This window comes from Rhinopithecus roxellana, chromosome 20 (assembly GCF_007565055.1).
Source record: "Rhinopithecus roxellana isolate Shanxi Qingling chromosome 20, ASM756505v1, whole genome shotgun sequence".
Lineage (NCBI taxonomy): Eukaryota > Metazoa > Chordata > Mammalia > Primates > Cercopithecidae > Rhinopithecus > Rhinopithecus roxellana.
This window is the reverse complement of record NC_044568.1, coordinates 25487312-25512201: the sequence shown is the minus strand read 5'-3', so window position 1 is coordinate 25512201 and position 24890 is coordinate 25487312. Positions and strand designations below refer to the sequence as shown.

At 44.4% G+C, this 24890-nt stretch overlaps 1 protein-coding gene across 5 annotated transcripts in view; it reads right to left on the bottom strand.

Annotated features, from left to right (window-relative positions):
- The window catches only part of NFATC3 (nuclear factor of activated T cells 3), a 162908-nt gene that overhangs the window by 56972 nt on the left and 81046 nt on the right, over positions 1–24890 (bottom strand). For all 5 annotated transcript variants that reach the window (XM_010355051.2, XM_010355052.2, XM_030924648.1 and 2 more), the window contains exons 4-5: positions 15203–15402; positions 6581–6753 (exon numbers count right to left, since the gene is read on the bottom strand). In XM_010355051.2, coding sequence (XP_010353353.1) covers positions 6581–6753; positions 15203–15402 — 373 coding nt within the window. The remainder of the gene's footprint in view (positions 1–6580; positions 6754–15202; positions 15403–24890) is intronic.

Here is a 24890-nt window from a genome sequence, read left to right as displayed (position 1 = left end):
GTGCAGTGGCGCAATCTCAGCTCATGGCAACCTCCGCCTCCAGAGTTCAAGCGAATCTCCTGCCTCAGTCTCCTAAGTAGCTGGGGTAACAGGCACGTGCCACCATGCCCAGCTAATTTTTGTATTTTTAGTAGAGACGGGGTTTCACCATGTTGGTCAGGCTGGTTTCAAACTCCTGGCCTCAGGTGATCTGCCCGCCTCAGCCTCCCAAAATGCTGGGATTACAGGCGTGAGCCACTGCGCCTGGCCTATATTTTTATTTTTTTAGAGACAGAGTCTTGCTCTGTTGCCCAGGTTATTTATTGCCCAGGTTATTTACTGCCCAGTGTAGCATGATCACAGGTTACCGAAACATCAAACTCCTGGGCTCAAGCAATCCTCTCACCTCAGCCTCCCAAGTAGCTGGGACTACAAGCATGTGCCATTGTGCCTAGCCGATTTTTAAATTTTTATTTTTGTAGAGACAGGGTCTCACTTTGTTGCCCAAGCTGTTCTCGAACTCCTGGGCTCAAGTGATCCTCCCATGTTGGCCTCCCAAAGTGCTGGGATTATAGGTGTGAGCCACTGTGTCCAGCTATTTACATTATCAACTTTTATAAACAACATTCATGGTGCCACCTTTCTCTGATAATGACTGGTTCCAAGTTGCTACATTTTCTAGAGATCCTATTTCTCGCATTTCTTTCTTTTAATTGCTTGAGTTTCAAACTGTAGATTGTACTTCTTTTCATTGTGTAGGTTCTCTAATGGTTGTTTTTGTTTGTTAGATTTCAGAAAGGGTCATGCGCTGTCACCCAGGATGAGGTGCAGTGGCGTGATCACAGCTCTGCCACCTCAATCTTTTGTGCTCAAGTGATCCTCAGATCTCACCCTCCCGAGGAGCTGGGACTACAGGAATGCATTACCATACACAACTAAAAAAATTTTTTTTTCGTAGAGACAGGGTCTTATTATGTTACCCAGGCTGGTCTCCAACTCCTGGGCTCAAGCTGTCCTCCTGGACATAAGCAGTACTCCTGCCTAGGCCTCCCAAAGAGTTGGGATTACAGGTATGAGTCGGCACACCTGGCCTCTAATGGTTTCTTCTCGCCAACTACCTAGATACCTAGGTTTCTCTCTGAATTAAAACAAAATTTAAAAGTGTTGATTATATCTCTTCACATTTGGAAAACAGGTCCACTTTTATTCGTAGTATGTGGGTGGGAAAACTGGTGGGTTTGAAGATCAGCTGTGTTTTGTTTGGCTAGCAGAGTATTTTAAGGACATTAAAAAATCAATGCCGTTAGGAAATCATCCATTCCCAGGTCACAACAGCTCTCAACTACTCAATACCTAGTCACAAAAGTACATAAATTGGGACCCCAGCCCCATTCAAAGAGAGTACTGTAATCAATCCTTTCATAGAAGATTCCTATGCAGACCAGGCGTGGTGGCTCACACCTGTAATCCCAGCACTTTGGGAGGCCGAGGCGGGCAGATCACCAGGTCAGGAGTTCGTGACCAGTCCGACCAACATGGTGAAAATCCGTCTCTACTAAAAATACAAAAATTAGCCGGGCATGGTGGTGCGCGCCTGTAATCCCAGCTACTCTGGAGGCTGAGGCAGAAGAATCGCTTGAATCCGGGAGGCGGAGGTTGTAGTGAGCCAAGAGATGACGCCACTGCACTCCACCCCTGGGTGAAAGAGTGAGACTCCATCTCAAAAAAAAAGAAAAGAAAAAGATGTGTATGCAGCCAGGCACAGTGGCTCACACCTGTAATATCAGCACTTTGGAAGGCAGAGGCAAGTGGTCAGGAGTTTGAGACCAGTCTGAGGTCAGGAGTTTGAGACCAGTCTGGCCAACATGGTGAAACCCCATCTTTACTTAAAAACAAAACAATTAGTCGGGCGCGGTGGTGCATGCCTGTAATCCCAGCTATTTGGGAGGCTGAGGCAGGAGAATCTCTTGAACCTGGAAGGCAGAGACTGTAGCAAGCCAAGATCACGCCACTGCACTCCAGCCTGGGCAACAGAGTGAGACTCTGTCTCTAGAAAAAAAAAAAAGAAAAGAAAAAAAAGATAGGTATGGGATTTAGGATTAACTATTACTTGGGATGTACCAAGCACCAACCCAGATCTCAGAAAATACTCATGTCTCTACTGTTCTAAATAGGTCATGGAGAAGGGGCCTGAAAACAAACACTGATTACAGGTACGTTCTAAGTAACAGCAAAAGTGTGTTCAGGATGGGTGTGTTGGCTCACACCTGTAATCCCAGCACTTTAGGAGGCCAAGGCCAGCAGATCATCTGAGGTCAGGAGTTCAAGACCAACCTGGCCAACATGGTGAAACCCCATCTCTACTGAAAAACACAAAAATTAGCCAGGTGTAGTGGCAGGCACCTGCAATCACAGCTACTCGGAAGGTTGAGGCAGGGTGAATTGTTTGAACCCACGAGGCAGAGGCTGCAGTGAGCTGAGATTGTGCCACGGTACTCCAGCCTGGATGACAGAGCAAATCTCCACCTCAAAAGAAAATAAAAATGTGTTCAATAGATGGCATAAAGCCAAAAAACTACTCGTGTGGTGAAAATATTTTTGAAGAATATTTATTATTTAACAATATTTAAATAATACTTAATATTTAATAACAGAAGAAAATGTCGGCCGGGCGCGGTGGCTCAAGCCTGTAATCCCAGCACTTTGGGAGGCCGAGACGGGCGGATCACGAGGTCAGGAGATCGAGACCATCCTGGCTAACACGGTGAAACCCCGTCTCTACTAAAAAATACAAAAAACTAGCCGGGCGACGAGGCGGGCGCCTGTAGTCCCAGCTACTCGGGAGGCTGAGACAGGAGAATGGCGTGAACCCGGGAGGCGGAGCTTGCAGTGAGCTGAGATCCGGCCACTGCACTCCAGCCTGGGCGGCAGAGCAAGACTCCGTCTCAAAAAAAAAAAAAAAAAAAAAAAAAAAAAAAAAAAAAAAAAAAAAAAAAAAGAAAATGTCTATGATAGTATAAGTGAAAACTGCAAAACAAGATATAAAACTATATCAGATAAGGCCAATTAAAAAACATTGTGTGTGTATGTGTATTTATAAAAAGACATACAAATACAATAAAAGAAAATCCAGACTGGGCCTAGTGGGATTACGCCTGTAATCCCAACCCTTTGGAAGGCTGAGGTGGGCAGATTACTTGAAGTTCAAGACCAGTGTGACCAACATGGTAAAACCCCATCTCTACTAAAAATACAAAAATCAGCTGTGTGTGGTGGCCGGTAATCCCAGCTACTTGGGGGGCTGAGGCACAAGAATTACTTAAACCTGGGAGGCAGAGGCTGCAGTCAGCTGAGATTGTGCCACTGCACTCCAGCCTGGATCACACAGGGAGACTCCATCTCAAAAAAAAAAAAAAAAAAGAGCCAGAAAAGGTTAATACTGACTATATATAAATAGTAATATTACAAAATAATTTAATATTATAGCATTCTTTGTACCATTTTGAGTTTTCTCTCTCTTTTTTTTTTTTTTTTTTTTTTTGAGATGGAATCTCATTCCGTTGCCAGGGTGGAGTACAATGGCATGATCTCAGCTCATAGCAACCTCTGCCTCCCAGGTTCAAGCGATTCCTCTGCCTCAGCCTCCCGAGTAGCTGGGACTACAGGCACATGCCACCATGCCCATTTAATTTTTGCATTTTTAGTAGAGACGGGGTTTCACCGTGTTGGCCAGGATGGTCGTGATCTCTTGACCTTGTGATCTGCCCAACTTGGCCTCCCAAAGTGCTGGGACCATGCCCAGCCCCATTTTGCATTTTCTATATTCTCAATAATCACATGCTAATCTTATTTTTATTTTTTATTATTTATTTTTGAGATGGAGTCTCACCCTGTTGCCCAGGCTGGAGTGCAGTGGTGCTCCTAGAATTTCTCTACATCCCACTTTTCTCCCCACTCCATCCATTTCCTTTCTTGTTTTTTGAGATGGAGTTTTGCTCTTGTTGCCCAATCTGGAGTGCAATGGCGTGATCTCGGCTCACTGCAACCTCTGCCTCCTGGGTTCAAGCGATTCTCCTCCCTCAGCCTCTGGAGTAGCTGGGATTACAGGCGTGTGCCACCATGCCCAGCTAATTTTTGTATTTTTAGTAGAGATGGGGTTTCACCATGTTGGCCAGGCTGGTCTTGAACTCCTGACCTCAGGTGATCCACCCGCCTTGGCCTCCCAAAGTACTGGGACTACAGTCATGAACCACAGCGACTGGCCAATTTTATTTTTAAAAAAAGAAAAAAAAAGAATCGTTTTAGCATAACTTCATCTTAAACACTCAAACTACTCTATGAACTTAATTTAAATTACTTTGCCAGCCCGGCATGGTGGCTCACACCTGTAATTCCAGCACTTTGAGAGGCCAAGGTGGGCAGATTACTTAAGTCCAGGAGTTCAAGATCAACCTGGGCAACATGGGGAAAAGTCAAAAATTAGTTCTACAGCTAATTCACCACAGATTTACTCAGTGATTCCCACAGTCAACTGGCAAATGATAAAGTATCACTCCAATTCAGCAAACAGCAAAAGAAGGCATGAAAGATTTTATAGCAGATGAGGCCCCAAATTAAGAATACAGGGCTAGGTCTGGTGGCTCACGCCTGTAATCTCAGCACTTTGGGAGGGCAAGGTGGGCAAATCACGAAGTCAGGAGTTCAAGACCAGCCTGGCCAACATGGTGAAACCCCATCTCTACTAAAAATACAAAAATTAGCTGAGCGTGGTGGCACATGCATGTAATCCCAACTACTCAGGAGACTGAGGCAGGAGAATCGCTTGAACACGGGAGGTAGAGGTTGCAGTGAGCCGAGATCGTGCCACTGCACTCAAGCCTAGGTGAAAGAGTGAGGCTCTGTCTAAAACTAGTAACAATAATATAAGAATACAAGCTGGGTGCAGTGGCTCATACCTGTAATCCCAGAACTTTGGGAGGCTGAGGTGGGCAGATTACTTCAGGTCATAAGCTCAAGACCAGCCTGGCCAACATGGTGAAACCCTATCTCTACTAAAAACACAAAAATTTGCCGGGTATGGTGGCATGCCCCTGTAGTCCCAGCTACTCAGGAGGCTGAGGCGGGAGAAACGCTTGAACCCTGGAGGTAGAGGATGCAGCGAGCGGAGATTGCGCCACCACATTCCAGGCTGGGCAAGACAGTGAGACTCCATCTCAAAAAACACCCAACCCCCTCACCCCAAATAAAAGAATACATGTGTTTGGCCAAGCGCAGCGGCTCATGCATGTAATCCCTGCACATTGGGAGGCCGAGGCAGGTGGACCACCTGAGGTCAGGATTTCCAGACCAGCCTGGCCAATGTGACGAAACTCTGTCTCTACTAAAAATACAAAAACTTAGCCAGATGTGGTGGTGGGTGCCTGTAATCCTAGCTACTTGGGAGGCTGAGGCAGGAGAATTGCTTGAACCTAGGAGGTGGAGGTTGCAGTGAGCCGAGATTACACCACTGCACTCCAATCAGGGCAAGAAGAGCAAAACTCCGTGTTTTCTAGGTAGCACAGCTCTATCACCAAAAAGCAAATAACCTTGAATGAGTACTAGAGATACTTGTGCCTGTTTCCTCCTATGCAAATAAAACAGGAATCAGAATATTCTAAATTATGTCCTAAAGATCTAAGTACTAGTCTCTATATTTCAAGTCATACTAGCTAACCTGCCCAAGGTCCACAGTTCCCCAGGATTGAGTACATGTCAGGTTCCAGGGTCTTTTCTTTTATCTGGCTTTTGTATATGTCAGGAAAAAACATTCACTATCTCTCTTTTTTTTTTTTTTTTTTGAGACTGAGTCTCGCTCTGTCGCCCGGGCTGGAGTGCAGTGGCTGGATCTCAGCTCACTGCAAGCTCCGCCTCCCGGGTTTACGCCATTCTCCTGCCTCAGCCTCCCGAGTAACTGGGACTACAGGCGCCCGCCACCTCGCCCGGCTAGTTTTTTTGTATTTTTTTTAGTGGAGACGGGGTTTCACCATGTTAGCCAGGATGGTCTCGATCTCCTGACCTCGTGATCCGCCCGTCTCGGCCTCCCAAAGTGCTGGGATTACAGGCTTGAGCCACCGCGCCCGGCCAACATTCACTATCTCAATCGGATGTTGTAAATAATTTGAATAAAAGCTCTGTTAAGTCTTATACAGCCAAAGTGTCAGCTTACAGAGGTTAAGCACCTCCTAGCATGAAGGCTGACATTTTAATGAAATGAAGATGACCAAGTGATACTTAAAGCATCTGAATCATAGCTTCATGATTTGATCCTCAGATGGCATCAAGCCCCCATTCTCATTTACAGATAAGAAAACTGTGGCCAACAGAGTTTGTCTATAGTTCACAGAGCTACCTAGTCAAACTATCATGAGAAACCATTTTCTAATTCCAAGATCAGTACTCTTCCACCCAAATATGTTAGCTCATTTCCACATGAGAAAATCAAACCAGCAACCCAGACTGTATGCCTCAGCTTACACTTCAGATGCATACATTACATTGTAAGTAAAACACAAAATAAGCTATTATAAATAAGATCTTAAAACATCATCACAAGCTCACTTACAGCACTCAACGGGTATAGAGGCTATCTGCAGAGAAAGCACTTTTCCATTGGGCTGTGGGATGTGTACACGAAACACAAGTCGTACTCTAGTATTCTTTCTGCCAATATCAGTTTCTCCTTTTCGAAGTTCTATATCTGAATTGCGGAGTTTCAAAATACCTGCACAATCAATGCTAAAGAGAAAAATATAAAAATTTAATTTGTTTATTGATAATTGTGGTTATAAACAACTCAACTACACAGAAATTGTTAAAATTTGTCAGAAAACAACTACCCAAAATTAGGTCAAAACAGAAAGATATGTATGATTGCTATTCTCTGCTAAACTGAAGTTTAGGCATTAAAAATATTTTTGTATGACAAAATTGCAAAACTAAGTACAGTAGATTGTCTGCCAAGTTAGTAATTTCTCTTCATTCCTGTACTTGCATGCCTATCCTCCTGCCATTAAGACGTACAGTATCTATGCCTGCTCTCCTTGAGAATTGGCCCATGACTTGCTTTGACAAATGGAGGGTGGCCAAGTGACAGTATGCAAGTTATGAGCCTAGCACTGAAGAATGCTGGTAACTTCCACTTTTGCTATCTTGGAGTCCTGAGTAAGAAGTCCAACTAGCATGGTGCAGAGAAAGGCCCAGACAATCCCTAACCACTCCAGCCACCCTAGCCATTTTGGATGTTAAACCTCAGCTGAGCGCCCACTGAATCCAGGTACTTAAGAGACCCCAGCTGGCACCATATGAATGGACCAGCTGAGCTCAGTCAACCCAAAGAATCATGCAAAATAACAGAGTGATCACTATTAAGCCATTAAATTTTCAGAGTGTTAGAACTAAACAGCTGAAATAAAGACTCTTTAATTCTATACATGTAACTAGGTCAGAAGAACAAATAATTCATTAACAGCATATTTAGACTTTTATAGTGATGTATTTATTAATAAAAACAATCCATCAGGCTAAAATTCTTGAATTTTTAAGGAATGCACATATAAGATGAAGGTTCTGCATTTAAGGTATAACGTTTCATCATCTGCTAACTTTATTATTAAGTATGACTGTTTAACACACGATTGTGGCAGGAAACAACAGAAGCTACAAAATACCTTTGTTACTCACATATTGGAAGAATAAAGCAAACGGATAACTAATTATGATCAAATATACTAGTTAACCTTGCTAACAAGGCATTCCTTGTTATCTGTCCTCTTATTGGATCTATCAACAGTTCCAACCCCAATGCTTATTGCACAGAGGTTGCAGAAGTCACTTTGAAGGACAATATATTACAGAACTAGGATACCAAGACAAGAACTGGCTGGGTGCACTGGCTCATACCTGTAATCCCAGAACTTTGGGAGGCTCAGGTGGGCAGATTACTTCAGGTCATAAATTCAAGACCAGCGTGACCAACATGGTGAAACCCTGTCTCTACTAAAATACAAAAATTAGCCAGGCATGGTGGTGTGTGCCTGTAGTCCCACCTACTTGGGAGGCTGAGGCAGGAAAACTGCTTGAGCCCAGGAGGCAGAGGTTGCAGTGAGCCGAGATCATGCCATTGCTCTCCAGCCTGGGCGACAGAGCGAGACTCCATCCTCACAAAAAAAAAAAAAAAAAAAAAAAAAAAAAGACAACCAGTAAAGCAGAAGAAGAATCCCAAAAGGAATTAAACCACTCCAAATTTTTCATCTTCAGAAAGACACAGAAGACATTTTTTAAATGCAACAATTTTGAAAACTAAAAAAGCATTTGCCATTTATAGATAACAAATTATATAATTGATATTGAACAACTGCACTGTAGCTCAAAGCAGTATTGATCAAGTTATATCAAATTAGTGATTATTCATGCTAACATGTCAACATGGGTCTTCAGGGAAAATAGCAGAGATCATCTGTGTTATTAAGTATTGAGCAAAGGCATTCTAGCAGTAAGCTAAGTTTCTAATAGATGTGAAATAACAGTACCAGAAAGTACATCTGAAAACTCTCAAATGCAAAAAACAAAAAAGCAAGCAAAACAAAACAAGAAAAAAACTCTCATGTAGCAATGAAAATAAGTATTAAATTATCTTTAAAACTACATTGATTTATTTATTTAATGTATTTATTTATGTTTTGAGACGGAGTCTTGCTCTGTTGCCAGGCTGGAGTGCAGTGGCGCCATCTCGGCTCACTGCAACCTCCGCCTCCCAGGTTCAAGGGATTCTCCTGCCTCAGCCTCCCAAGTAGCTGGGATTACAGCCACGCACCACCATGCCCAGCTAATTTTTTTGTATTCTCAGTAGAGACAGGTTTCACCATGTTGTCCAGGATGGTCTCGATCTCCTGACCTTGTGATCCGCCCACCTCAGCCTCCCAAAGTGCTGGGATTACAGGCATGAGCCATCAAGCCATTTTAAATCAAGGTGTAGCACTGCTACATTGATATTAATCCAATGTTAAAAAACAGAGGAGCTGCAAATTGCTAAGGCAATAAATACTGGCATCCTATATTTAAAGCATCTTGTAGGGTAGGCTTATGGGTTAGTGTAATGGTCTTAAAAAAGAGATTAGGCTTGAAATAACCAAGCCTGTGGCTTAGTAGGCAAAACCAAGGGAATATCTACCAATTTTTCCACACCTTATTGCCTTAAAAGAACAGTAAAGACAATACATACTTAAGGCTCACTTACGCATAAATTATTTTGAACCATGGTCTTATCTGTCACCTGGGAACTTTAAACCCGCCATTATCTGAAACTATTATTATATTTAACCACTGTACTGAATAATATAGTTACATTCAACAAGCTACTAGGATACTAGTTTATCCTTACAATTAGCTACTGAGTAAATAGGCTCATTCATCATTAGCTACCCTGTTACCTACAGTACCTAAAAAAGGTTTTTTATGTTTGTTTAGTAACATCCTAGTTGCCCCTTATTTAATCCTCTCTCCAATATACATAATGCTTGGGTCCTATAGAACTCCTGTTCCACAATCTACCAGTACAGAGCAGACAGAATGGTCAAGAAGTTTCAGGTATGTGTGTGGTAGGGTTGCAGGTGGAGGACTAGCTGTATGTTACTAGTCATAGTGGTATTTCTGCAGCCTGGTCCTTTCTGGTCTAATACACACAGACAGTATATGCCAGATCTGGCTGAGGAAGGGACATAAATTATGACTATTACCCTTGTTCCATGCGCTAGTAAATGGAAGATGATGGAGGACAGGTAAATTTAGATCCTACTGCTCCAATTCTTTCATATTATTTGGGATATGAGCTTTTCCCAATTTCTTGATAATTTTTCATAGAAATTAATGTACTCTTTTTTATTGGTTTATATATTATTTTCAGAAAGGATATGAGGCATTTTACAATATAGATACAAATAAAGCCAAGAAAAAATAAATAGAAAAAATTTTAAAACACAATAGGAAGTAAACTTCAAGTCTAGAGTTGAAGAAATTACTATTATTACTGTAAATGAGCTTGACTATGAAGTTCCTGGAAGCCAAGGCAAAAAGTAAATGTGATAAAGTTGTTATAGGTCGCTTGTTGTATGATAAAGCAAAATCTACCACGCCAACAGGAAACACTAACTTTTTTCCTTTAAGTTGAAAGGACTGTGTTTGTGTGTGCATGCACACATGCATGCAATAGTGACCAACTTAAGAGAAACTGTCTTTAATAGTGGTGTTTCAGATTATGAAGTATGTTTATGGCTATTTCTCATACTGTCCCTCAAGTCAAGAAACAGAATAAACTTGTAATTTTTCTATTTAACTTGATTCGAATATCGTGCTTTGAATATCCAGAGGAATGAATGCAAACATGGCCTGCAAACTATAGTCTAGGGATCAATTTCTTGAGTTTTTGGAAAAAGATAGTTCAAAGGTGATTTTTAAACGTCCCTCTACAACTGACTAATCACATATCACATGCTTCTGATGCTATATAAAAAAGTAAGATGCCAGAATAAAAGGGAAGAAGGCTACTTGTACTCTCTCTTTTTTATTTATTTATTTATTTATTTTTTATTATACTTTAAGTTGTAGGGTACATGTGCATAACGTGCAGGTTTGTTACATATGTATACTTGTGCCATGTTGGTGTGCTGCACCCATCAACTCATCAGCACCCATCAATTCATCATTTATATCATGTATAACTCCCAATGCAATCCCTCCTCCCCCCCCATGATAGGCCCCAGTGTGTGATGCTCCCCTTCCCAAGTCCAAGTGATCTCATTGTTCAGTTCCCACTTATGAGTGAGAACATGTGGTGTTTGGTTTTCTGTTGTTGTGATAGTTTGCTAAGAATGATGGTTTCCAGATGCATCCACGTCCCTACAAAGGACGCAAACTCATTCTTTTTTATGGCTGCATAGTATTCCATGGTGTATATGTGCCACATTTTCTTAATCCAGTCTGTCACAGATGGACATTTGGGTTGATTCCAAGTCTTTGCTATTGTGAATAGTGCCGCAATAAACATACGTGTGCATGTGTCTTTATAGCAGCATGATTTATAATCCTTTGGGTATATACCCAGTAGTGGGATGGCTGGGTCATATGGTACATCTAGTTCTAGATCCTTGAGGAATCGCCATACTGTTTTCCATAATGGTTGAACTAGTTTACAATCCCACCAACAGTGTAAGAGTGTTCCTATTTCTCCACATCCTCTCCAACACCTGTTGTTTCCTGACTTTTTAATGATTGCCATTCTAACTGGTGTGAGATGGTATCTCATTGTGGTTTTGATTTGCATTTCTCTAATGGCGAGTGATGATGAACATTTTTTCATGTGTCTGTTGGCTGTATGAATGTCTTCTTTTGAGAAATGTCTGTTCATATCCTTTGCCCACTTTTTGATGGGGTTGTTTGTTTTTTTCTTGTATATTTGTTTGAGTTCTTTGTAGATTCTGGATATTAGCCCTTTGTCAGATAAGTAGATTGCAAAAATTTTCTCCCATTCTGTAGGCTGCCTGTTCACACTGATGGTAGTTTCTTTTGCTGTGCAGAAGCTCTTTAGTTTAATTAGATACCATTTGTCAATTTTGGCTTTTGCTGCCATTGCTTTTGGTGTTTTAGAATGAAGTCCTTGCCCATGCCTATGTCCTGAATGGTACTACCTAGGTTTTCTTCTAGGGTTTTTATGGTATTAGGTATAACATTTAAGTCTCTAATCCATCTTGAATTAATCTTCGTATAAGGAGTAAGGAAAGGATCCAGTTTCAGCTTTCTACTTATGGCTAGCCAATTTTCCCAGCACCATTTATTAAATAGGGAATCCTTTCCCCATTTCTTGTTTCTCTCAGGTTTGTCAAAGATCAGATGGCTGTAGATGTGTGGTATTATTTCTGAGGACTCTGTTCTGTTCCATTGGTCTATAGCTCTGTTTTGGTACCAGTACCATGCTGTTTTGGTTACTGTAGCCTTGTAGTATAGTTTGAAGTCAGGCAGCGTGACGCCTCCAGCTTTGTCCTTTTGACTTAGGATTGTCTTGGCAATGCGGGCTCTTTTTTGGTTCCATATGAACTTTAAAGCAGTTTTTTCCAATTCTGTGAAGAAACTCATTGGTAGCTTGATGGGGATGGCATTGAATCTATAAATAACCTTGGGCAGTATGGCCATTTTCGCGATATTGATTCTTCCTATCCATGAGCATGGTATGTTCCTCCATTTGTTTGTGTCCTCTTTTATTTCACTGAGCAGTGGTTTGTAGTTCTCCTTGAAGAGGTCCTTTACATCCCTTGTAAGCTGGATTCCTAGGTATTTTATTCTCTTTGAAGCAATTGTGAATGGAAGTTCATTCATGATTTGGCTCTCTGTCTGTTACTGGTGTATAAGAATGCTTGTGATTATTGCACATTAATTTTGTATCCTGAGACTTTGCTGAAGTTGCTTATCAGCTTAAGGAGATTTTGGGCTGAGACAGTGGGGTTTTCTAAATATACAATCATGTCATCTGCAAACAGGGACAATTTGACTTCTTCTTTTCCTAACTGAATACCCTTTATTTCTTTCTCTTGCCTGATTGCCCTAGCCAGAACTTCCAACACTATGTTGAATAGGAGTGGTGAGAGAGGGCATCCCTGTCCTGTGCCAGTTTACTTGTACTCTCATTCAGAGATTGGGCACCTTACCTTATTTGAAAATGTGTCCAATAGGATGCCTGGTGTATCGGAATAAATACAGGCTGAGATTCCAAAGTTCTTTCTACATTATAGAACACAAATGTTTAAGGCCGGTGCAGTGGCTCACATCTGCAATCCCAGCACTTTGGGAGGCTAAAGCAGGTGGACTGCTTGAGGCCAGGAGTTCGAGACCAGCCTGGTCAACATGGCAAAACCCTGTCTCTACTAAAAATACAAAAATTTGCCAGGAGTGGTGGTGCACAGTGTGTAATCTCAGCTACTTGGGTGGCTGAAGCACGAGAATCACCTGAGCCTGGGAGGCAGAGGTTGTAGTGAGCCGAGATGGTGCCACTGTACTCCAGCCTGGGCAACAGACTGAGACTGTCTTAAAAAAAATAAATAAAGAGTAGAGATTATCAGCTTAGCTGTCTGCCTTTGCCATGAAAAAACTCCGTCATAGCCCCTTTGCAATGATTTGCTGGGTTGGGTTCTTGAGTACTGTTCTTGCAGTAGCCTGGGATGGATGTTATTCCCACCTTAAGAAAGGTCTGTGGGCCAGGTGCGGTGGCTCGCACCTGTAATCCCAGCACTTCGGGAGGCCGAGATGGGAGGATCACAAGGTCAGGAGATCGAGACCATCCTGGCTAACACGGTGAAACCCCATCTCTACTAAAAATACAAAAAAATTAGCCAGGCGTGGTGGTGGGCGCCTGTAGTCCCAACTGCTCAGAAGGCTGGAGCAGGAGAATGGCATCAACCCAGGAGGCAGAGCTTGCAGTGAGCCGAGATCATGCCACTGCACTCCAGCATGGGCGACAGAGCAAGACTCCATCTCAAAAAAAAAAAAGTCTGTAGTGTAGTTTGAAAACAATTTCTGTTATAAAAATCTAAGTTTCCCATGCCTGGTTGTGCCTACTACCCATTGATAGGTGCCTACTCCATATCCTTCCTTTACTTCTTCCTTAGTAACAGGCCCCTACATTGTTTTGTTTGTTTTTTTGTTTTTATTTTTATTCTTTTTTTTTTTGAGACGGAGTCTTGCTCTGTCGCCCAGGCTGGCACTTGCAGTGGCCGGATCTCACCTCACTGCAAGCTCCGCCTCCCGGGTTCACACCATTCTCCTGCCTCAGCCTCCCGAGTAGCTGGGACTACAGGCGCCCGCCACCTCGCCTGGCTAGTTTTTTTGTATTTTTTAATAGAGACGGGGTTTCACCGTGTTAGCCAGGATGGTCTCGATCTCCTGACCTCGTGATCCGCCCGTCTCGGCCTCCCAAAGTGCTGGGATTACAGGCTTGAGCCACCGCGCCCGGCCTGTTTTTTTGTTTTTAAAGACAGGATCTCACTCTTGCCCAGGCTGGAGTATAGTGACGCTATCTCAGCTAATGGCAACCTCTGCCTCCCGGGCAAGCAATCCTCCCACTTCAGACTTCCAAGCAGCTAGGACTACAGACAGGCACCACTCCACCCGGTTAATTTTTGTAATTTTAGTAGAGACAGGGTTTTGCCATGTTGCTCAGGGTGGTCTCAAACTCCTGAGCTCAGGTGATTTGCCTGCCTCGGCCTCCTGAAGTACTGGGATTACAGGCATGAGCCATGGTGCTTGGCCTCCCTAAATTATTTGAGGTGACAATGTGTTCTGGTAAACATAACCATGTGTTCCTTACATATAAGCATGATCAATGAGATGTAGAGTTGTTAAGTAGGTTTTAGAGAAAGGCTCTTAAAAGAGGATTCAACTCCAATGGAAGTTCCCTTTTACCCTTCCTCCATACCTTTCTCTTTATTATCCCTTCTGGTAATAAGGATGTCATGGCTAGAGCTCCAGCAGCCATTTTAGATCGTAAGACAATCTTTAGGATGGAAACCACATGCTAAAGATGTCAGAGAAGAAAAAACTTGCTTGGGGCCCTAATGACTTACGCAGCTACTGTGCTAGCCCTAAAATGTCTACCTGTATATTTCTTTTATGTGATAAAACACTAAACCTCTAACTGTTCAAGCCACTGCATATCAGGTTTCTATTAGAGGCAACTATATATAATCCTAACTAATCTCTTGGTACAAAACTCTATTGCATTCTCTTTCAGAAGTTGGCCACCTTATCTTATTTGGAAATGGGTCAAATGGGATGCCTGGAGGTAAAGTCAAAAGTTTTCCTTAAGGAAATAAAAAAATCATAATTGTATCATAATTGTTTATTTATTGTCTACCCTATTAGATAGACTGTGAGCCATTTGATGAAAATCCAGATACAGTATTTATATCCCTCTCACCTAGGATAATGGCTCGCCTGGTAGTATATAGTATAGAAACACTTACTGAATTGAATTTTCCTTCTGGAAATATGCTACCACTCTTAGAAAATATACTAAATGTACATTATTTATGTAATACCATTAGAACAATATTTTATATTTATATTCAAAAACATATTTACATTTTTTTCTGAAAGTATAGAGAAAAAAAGAACTGCACATTTTAGGTATATTTCAAAATACCTGGCTGACATATTGTTTTCAGGAAGAAGTGGAATTTCCAGAACTTTTGTACTGGCAATTATTATCTCTTGGCTTGCAGTAGCGACTGTCTTCCCAGTGATTCGATGCACCTGGTAAAATGCATGAGGTCGTAAATATCGATCATCTGCTGTCCCAATAAACATTTGTAGATTTATCGGCTTTTCGTTATAGCCCAGGAGCTAATCAGGAAGAAGAAACACAGAAAAGCACAATTCATTATCCATTTGCATTTTACAATAAGCCAACAATAGTAAGTCTATTATATCTCTATCATATACTATTGATACACAAAATATTATTTCAAAAAATACAACCAAAAGTAACCAGTGAGCAGCCCTCCAAATTTCCAAATTTGTTTAAGAAATAAAACATTGGATATGTTATATAAAGGGATGTGGGTTTTTTTTTTTTTTTTTAAGATAAGTATCTAGATAGACCAAAATTGTACAAAGCTTTCTGACTCTGCTGTAGAAAACACAAAAGAAATACTGATTCTGCACTCTGGGCAACATTAACCATTCAGACTGGACCTAAAGATTTGGGTATATGGGAAGGTCCTCTAACAGACTGTTAAATCCGAGGCACTTTTAGTAGAAAGAGTCTGAAAACCCCATTGCATATATTATAAACTTACAATTTCAACTGACTTAACAGGCCTGGGCTAACTGACTTTCCTTGGTATCCTTCACTACTGCTAAGGTTAATTATATTAGACTGACATGGGAGAGCTGCTGGAGGCAATAACAGTGATCACAAGAAAGCAGGCAGTTAAAAGAAATAGAACCTGAAGATGTATACAAATAGCACTTAGGGAGACATGGATGGCTGAGTAGCACCGACTTGACCCATCTTCCTGCAGATAACAACTATAAACTGGAAAAAACATAAAGAATGACCTCATTGAGAGCAACCAAAAACAAGCAGATACTGGAGGCGAGTTGAAACATATACGTTATAACATATGTGTTATTACAAAGGGCATGTTTCCTGTTTTTATGGCTTTTAACCTGAGAAAAAGCCATAGTCCATGCCTTACAGACCAGCTAAAACTTCCATAAAAAACCTATAGCCCGTGGCCAGGCGCGGTGGTTCACGCCTGTAATCCCAGCACTTTGGGAGGCCGAGGCGGGTGGATCATGAGGTCAGGAGATCAAGACCATCCTAACACAGTGAAACCCTGTCTCTACTAAAAATACAAAAAATTAGCCAGGCATGGTGGCATGCACCTGTAGTCCCAGCTACTTGGGAGGCTGAGGCAGGAGAACTGCGAACCCGGGAGGTGGAGGTTGCAGTGAGCCGAGATTGAACCACTGCACTATAGCCTGGGTGACAGAGCAAGACTCCATCTCAAAAAAAAAAAAAAAAAAAAAAAAGACACACACACACACACACACAAAACAAAACAAACAAACAACAACAACAACAAAAAAAAAAAAAACAGAAAAAAACAAACCTACAGACCAAAGCCTCTGGAAAGTGATAAGGAAACCCCAGAAAGGAGTCAGAGGCAGGGAGCTCCAAGCTATACATAGAAACTCTGCCCAAACCTTTCTTTGGCTGACTTCTTAAACATGATCAAACAGGACAGACCCCAAGCAGCCTAGCTAAGGCTAAAACTGAAATGAGATTTTGAGCTGCCACCAACCTCAGGGAGACAAGTTTTCCAGGCTGACTCCAACCCAGTTAAATGCCTACTTAAGCAAACAATTTCAATAATCTTCAGGGGAGAGAGAAACAGAGAGACAGAGAGGGAGAGAGGGAGAGAGGGAGAGAGGGAGAGAGGGAGAGAGGGAGAGAGACAGAGGGAGAGAGAGAGAGGGGGAGAGAGGGGGAGAGAAGTGGGGAGGGAGAGGGAGAGAGAGAGAGACACAGGCAGAGAGAGAGAGAGACAGAGACAGAGGCAGACAGAGAGAGAGAGAGAGAGAGAGAATGTGTCTGTGTCTTTGTTTTCTATGTCTTTTCTTTTTCTTTTTTATTGCCTAATTGCTCTGGCTAGGACTTATAGCATAAGGCTGAATTGCAGTAGTGAAAGCAAGCATCCTTGTCTTGTTCCTGACATTAGAGGGAAACCTTTCAGTCTTTAACCATTAAGTATGATGTTAGCTGTGGGTTTTTCAAGAATCCCCTTGATCATACTAAATTCCCCTCTACTCCCAGTTTGCTGTTTTGCCTTTCTTTTTTTGAGACAGAGTCTCGCTGTTACCCAGGCTGGAGTACAGTGGTGCGACCTCGGCTCACTGCAACCTCCACCTCCTGGGTTCAAGCGATTTTCCTGCCTCAGCCTCCTGGAGTAGCTGGGATTACAGGCGCCCACCACCATGCCCAGCTAATTTTTGTATTTTTAGTAGAGACGGGGTTTCACCATGTTGGCCAGGCCAATCTTGAACTCCTGACCTCAGGTGATCCGCCCGCCTTGGCCTCCCAAAGTGCTTGGGATTACAGGCACTCATGAGCCACTGCGCCTGGCTGTTTTGGTTTTTTTTAAATCATGAAAGGCTGCTGAGTTTTGTCAAAGGTTTTTTTCTCTATCAACTGAGATGACCACATGGTTTTTCCCTTCATTCTACTATGTGGTTTATTACATAAATTAATTTTCATATGTTGAACCACTCTTGCTTTCCTGGGACAGATCCCACTTGATCATGGTGTATAATCTTTTGTAGTGTGCTGTTGGATTTGGTTGCTGAGCATTTTGTTGAAGACTGTCGCATGTATATCCATGAAGGATATTGGTTTGCAGTTTTCTTCTCTTGTATCTTTGTCCCCAACATTATCCATTTGTTTGTTGTTGTTTTTGAGTCTCGCTCTTGTCCCATAGGCTGGAGTGCAGTGACACGATCTTGGCTCACTGCAACCTCCACCTCCCGGGTTCAAGCGATTATCCTGCCTCAGCCTCCCAAGAAGCTGGGATTACAGATGCCTGCCACCACACTCGGCTAATTCTTATATTTTTAGTAGAGACGCAGTTTCACCATGTTGGCCAGGCTGGTCTCAAACTTCTGACCTCAGGCGATCCACCTGCCTCGGCCTCCCAAAGTGCTGGGATTACAGCCGTGAGCCACCATGCCCAACCAATCCATTTGACTAAAAAAAAAAAAAAAACTGTCCCTGCCCTACTGAAATTCTTCCATCTCTTCATGTATACAGAGCCCACCTTTTCCTCAAGGTAATTTAGGAGTTCTATTATAGTAATTCCAAAGTCTCTTTCCAATATCTAATCTAAGCCTTCTCTCAGTCTGCTACCATTGAGTGTTTTCTCTCTTTAATGTGGGCCACATTTTCGTGTGTGTGTGTGTGTGGTTGTGAAACAGATCAAACACAAACACATTCACACATTCCTCAGCCCTGGGCCCAGCACAAACACATTCCTCCACATATCCCAACTTCCTGAGCCCAGCACAAACACAAACACATTCCTCCATATATCTCAACTTTGGAAAAACACCACCTGGAGAGTCCCCTGATAAAGGTCATGAGTGTTTGAAAGAGTAACTGAAACTCCCAGAAGGCGGGAACCAATCATAAACGGCCAAATTGCCTTGTTCAAATATCAGCCAATCCCAAACCTGTATTGCATAAAAATCCCCTGTGACTCTGTGCCTGTTTACTGCTGACTATATAACGCTGTCTCAGACCCAGCCGGGGGCTCTCGAACAGTTTTTGGTCGGGAGTCCAGGTTCGAACTTGTATTAAAGATCCTTGCCGTTTGGCTTTGACCTCGGATTCTGGTGGTCTTCTTTGGGGAATTAAAGGACTGGGGCACAACATCTGGGGGCTCGTCCGGGATTTCCCCCAAGCCCACCAGACCCCAGGTCAACGGATCATCACTGATCAGTAAGTGAGCCGGCTTTGTCTCTGTTCGTCTTTGTCTAAGAAATCCCGCAGGATCTGTACTGAGGTTGGCACAGTCTTGGCGGACGCGCTATAAGACAGCCACCAGGGACCGGTAGGAGACGTCCTCCGGTGCCCATCGGGGGCCTCTGTATTCTGTTGGCCCGTCTGAATCTGATCGGGAATTAAACCCGAGACGCGCTTGCGGAACTGTTGTCTGTTGTTGCTGTTGTAAACTGACTGTTACTTGTTTAGAACTCACTTTCACTTTTCAGGAGCCACTGGACGAGACAAAAGTTACTTCAAATCCTGTTGCTGATATTTCTCTGTATCCCTTTCTCTACCTCCAGGGGTTCCTGAAATGGGCGGCGCCCAGAGTACTCCACTCTCTCTCCTCTTAAATAACTTTAAAGATGTCAAAGCTAGGGGCTATGACCTTAGTGTAGAGCTAAAGAAAGGGAAATTGATAACTTTCTGCCGCTCAGAATGGCCCGCTTTCGGCGTAGGGTGGCCTCCCGAGGGAACATTTTGCCTCCCTATTATCACTAAGGTCAAAACTAAAATTTTCCTACCAGGACGTTCGGGGCATCCTGATCAGATCCCCTACATCTTGGTATGGCAAGACCTTGTGGAAGATCCGCTACCTTGGCTGATCCCTTTCGTGCTAGCCCCTGAGCCCTGTAAGGCGTTAGTCACGCAGCCTGCGGAAAATTCCCAGAGACAAAAGATCCCATCTGCCCCTCCTGCCCCTGTGTTGTCTGACAGCCAAGACCCCCTGCCGTTAGAACCCCCGCCTTACACACACCCCGGCCCTCAGCTCCAGGCTCCGCCGGCTGCTTCCCCGAGAGAACGCGAAAACCAAGAAGCCGCGGCAGCACCGGCAGTAGTGGGAAGCGAAAGCAGTCCTGGGGGGCCGGCGGGACGGACGCGCGGCCGTGCCCAACGCGAACAGGCTTCGCGGCCCCCCGACTCCACTACAGCGCTACCCCTCAGGGAAATAGGACCCCCCGATGATACTGGGCTCTCCCGCCTCCAGTATTGGCCCTTCTCCACTAGTGATCTGTATAATTGGAAATCCCAGAATGCCCGGTTCTCAGACAACCCTAAGGACCTAACATCATTATTAGACAGTGTTATGTTTACCCATCAGCCTACTTGGGACGACTGTCAGCAACTCCTCCGATTCTATTCACGACGGAAGAAGGAGAAAGGATACAGGTTGAGGCCAGAAAACTGGTTCCCGGAGATGACGGCCAACCGACCCCCAATCCTGACCTCATCAATGCAGCCTTCCCTCTGACCAGACCTAGATGGGATTACAACACCGCAGAAGGTAGGGGACGACTGCTCATTTACCGCCAGACTCTAATGGCAGGTCTCCGGGCGGCAGCTCGCAAGCCCACTAATTTAGCTAAAGTGTATTCTGTGTTGCAGGGAAAGACAGAAAGCCCTACCGTTTATCTAGAAAGGTTGATGGAAACTTTCAGACAGTTTACCCCTATGGACCCAGAAGCACCTGAGAATCAGGCAGCGGTAGTGATGTCCTTTGTAAATCAGGCAGCACTAGATATTAAGAAAAAGTTACAAAAACTAGAAGATTTAGAAGGAAAACAGGTGCAGGATCTCTTCCGCATTGCCAGTAAGGTATACAACAATAGGGATGCCCCAGAAGAAAGGCAGTTAAAAGCTACCAAAGAGATGACCAGGGTCCTGGTGGCTGCCTTCCCTCCAACAGAGAAAAACCAAAGGAAAAAACAAGCACAAGGCCCTAAGCAAAAGTTAGAAAAAGATCAGTGTGCTTACTGTAAAGAACATGGCCACTGGATTAAAGACTGCCCAAAGAAAAAGAGGCAGTCGGACTCAGGGTTGCGAAAACCTACCCCCATACTTGTTACCCAGGATTCCGACTAGGGGGAACGGGGTTCGGAACCCCTCCCCGAACCCAGGGTAACTCTACAAGTGGAGGGGTCCCCAGTCCACTTCTTGGTCGATACTGGGGCGCAACACTCAGTTTTGACCAAGCCGTATGGAAAACTGTCTAAAAATTTATCTTGGGTACAAGGAGCCACAGGAATTAAAAAATATCCTTGGACAACTCAGAGGACCGTAGACTTGGGAACAGGAAGGGTGTCTCACTCCTTCCTAGTTATTCCCGAGAGCCCTTGCCCCTTGTTGGGGAGGGATCTATTAACAAAAATGGGAGCCCAAATTCACTTCCAGTCAGGGGGTCCCAAAGTGACTGACTCTCAAAACAAGCCAATATCCATCCTCACTATCACCTTGGAGGATGAATATAGACTCCATCAGGAGCAAGTGCCTCCTGATCAAGATATCAACTCCTGGCTCCAGCGTTTCCCTGAAACATGGGCAGAAACCGGGGGTTTAGGGCTGGCAAAACACCGCCCCGCCATATTTGTTGAAATTAAGCCTGGGACAGACCCGGTTCGGCAGTACCCAATGCCCCTAGAGGCCAAAGAGGGAATTACGCCCCACATCCGCCAGCTTCTAGACCAAGGAGTTCTACGCGCCTGCCACTCACCGTGGAACACTCCGTTGTTACCTGTCCATAAACCTAATAGTAAAGACCACAGGCCGGTGAAAGATTTAAGAGAAGTCAGCAAAAGAGTCATGGACATACACCCCACCGTACCCAACCCATATACCCTCTTAAGTACTTTGAACCCTGAAAAACAGTGGTATACTGTCCTTGATTTAAAAGATGCTTTTTTCAGCCTACCCTTGGCTCCCAAAAGTCAAGAGCTTTTTGCATTTGAATGGACAGACCCCGAGAGGGGTATAAACGGCCAGCTAACACGGACCAGATTGCCACATGGATTCAAGAACTCGCCAACCCTGTTCGACGAAGCCCTCCACGAAGATCTGGGTGAGTACCGACGGCAACACCCTGAAATAACTCTTTTGCAGTATGTTGATGATCTTTTAGTAGCGGCCAAATCCCCAGAAGCCTGTGTTCAAGGAACCGAAGACCTCCTAAAGACTTTGGGGAAGCTAGGCTACCGGGCCTCAGCAAAAAAGGCTCAAATCTGCAAATCAGAGCTAACCTATCTGGGATACCTGTTAAAAGGGGGGGCAACGTTGGTTAACCAGTGCCCGGAAAGAGACAGTCCTACGTATCCCTAGACCCCAATCAACGCGACAAGTAAGAGAATTCCTGGGGTCGGCAGGGTTCTGTAGGTTATGGATACCCGGGTTCGCAGAGTTAGCCAAGCCCCTATACCAGGCAACAAAGGAACAGCAGCCCTTCAATTGGACGGAAGAGGCTGAGTTGGCCTTCCAACAGATCAAAACCGCTCTGTTATCAGCCCCCGCGCTGGGACTCCCTGATGTCTCCAAGCCCTTCCACTTATACGTGGACGAAAGCAGGGGCGTTGCCAAAGTGGTATTAACTCAGTATTTAGGCCCCTGGCGGAGGCCAGTTGCCTACCTGTCAAAAAGATTGGACCCCGTAGCCGCAGGATGGCCGCCCTGCCTCCGAATAATCGCGGCAACCGCCCTGATGGTGCAGGATGCTGATAAGCTTATCATGGGACAGGAGCTACAGGTCACTACTCCACATGCCATTGAAGGCGTTCTCAGACAGCCGCCTGATCGACGGATTAGCAATGCCCGGCTCACCCACTACCAGGGGCTACTGCTAAACCCCCTCAGGATAACTTTCCTGCCCCCAACGACCCTAAACCCAGCGACACTATTGCCAAATCCAGACTTAGAAACCCCGTTCCATGACTGCTCCGAGATACCGGCCCAGGTACACGGAGTCAGGGAAGACCTACAAGACCACCCACTACCCGACGCCGATCTCATCTGGTTCACTGATGGAAGCAGTTTTGTCCACCAAGGACAGAGGTATGCAGGAGCGGCAGTAACTTCGGAAACTGAGGTAATTTGGGCCGAGCCATTACCCCCTGGGACGTCGGCACAAAAAGCCGAGCTTATAGCACTCACCCAGGCCCTTACATTAGGAGCAAACCACAAGCTGACAGTTTACACTGACAGCCGGTATGCTTTTGCCACAGCACATGTGCACGGGGCTATTTACAGGGAAAGAGGTTTGCTCACAGCAGAAGGAAAGGACATTAGAAATAAAAAAGAAATCCTTGATTTACTAGCAGCCCTGTGGAGGCCAAAGAAACTGGCCATCGTGCATTGCCCAGGACACCAGAAACCAGTCAGTCCAGTCGCCCGGGGCAATAACCTAGCTGACTCCACTGCCAAAGAAATTGCAAAAGCTCTCGATCGGCTCCTTGCACTCCAACTCCCTGACCCAGGATCTCGAGATTTACCCTATAACCCTGAATACTCAGAAGAAGACCTACGGTGGATAGACAAGGTCCCAATGAAACAGATTCGAGATGGATGGTGGACAGATACATGTGGCAACATCGTCCTACCTGAGAGGCTGGGACAGCAAGTGCTAGAACGTATCCACAGGTCCACTCACTTGGGGGCCCAAAGGATGATAGACTTAATCAGACACACCAAGCTTAAAATTAGGCATGTGGCTGAAAAGGCCGGCAAGATAGCTGCAAACTGCAAGGTTTGTCTACTCAACAATGCTTATAGTCAGTCCCAAACTGTTGGGACGAGGTTAAGAGGGACCAGGCCTGGAGTCTATTGGGAAGTGGATTTCACTGAGGTTAAACCAGGTAAATATGGGTACCGATACTTATTAGTCTTCATAGATACTTTTTCAGGATGGACTGGGGCATTCCCAACCAAACGCGAGACTGTACAGGTTGTTGTAAAGAAAATTTTAGAAGAAATCCTCCCCAGGTATGGCTTTCCTGTCCAGATAGGGTCTGACAATGGACCGGCTTTCGTCACTAAGGTAAGTCAGGACCTGGCTTCCATCCTTGGGGCTGATTGCAAATTACATTGTGCTTACCGACCCCAAAGTTCAGGACAGGTAGAAAGAATGAATCGGACCCTAAAAGAGACCTTAATGAAATTGACCATGGAGACTGGCGCTAATTGGGTAGTCTTACTCCCCTACGCTCTGTTTAGGGCTCGTAACACCCCCTATAGGTTAAAACTTACCCCATATGAGATCATGTATGGTCACCCCCCACCTATAATTCCCAGCTTAAAAAGTGACCTGTTAAACCCAGACTTAGAAAGTGTTTCTGAGTTCTTATTTTCCCTGCAAGCTCTACAGAGAGTCCAGGAGGAAGTGTGGCCTCGACTGCGAGAATTGTATGAGTCTGGACCCTCGCCTACACCTCATTCACATCAACCAGGAGATTGGGTCTTGGTCAAGCGGCATCGGCAAGAAAACTTAGAGCCACGGTGGAAAGGACCATTCCAGGTGCTCCTAACCACCCCTACCGCTCTCAAGGTTGAGGGCATCGCGTCGTGGATCCATCACACCTACGTCAGGCCGGTGAACCCAGTGGCAGATCTCCTCCAGCAAGGCGTAGAGACGCCAGGGACTGCGGATACTTGGACAATAGATCGAACTAAGGACAATCCTTTGAAGCTGACACTGCGCCGGCGCCGCAACCCACTGTAACTATGTTAGCTTTCTTTGTGACTTTGTGCCTCCTGCGCCTATCCTCCCCGCTCACTGCAAATCCAGCTACTAACCCCTTTGTTTGGAGGTTCTGGCTCTATGAGAACCAAACCCACCCAGGAGAAACCCCCCAAGCTGGCAAATTGCTAGCTAGTGCAGACTGCCCCCCCCCTGGATGTAGTACCCCAATTTACCTCAACTTCACTGGGTTTCAGGTTGCCAAACCGGCATTACCCAAGATCTGCTTCGAATTTGATCAGGCCCAACACAACTGTAAAAATTATTGGAAGCGAATGAGTGCAGGAT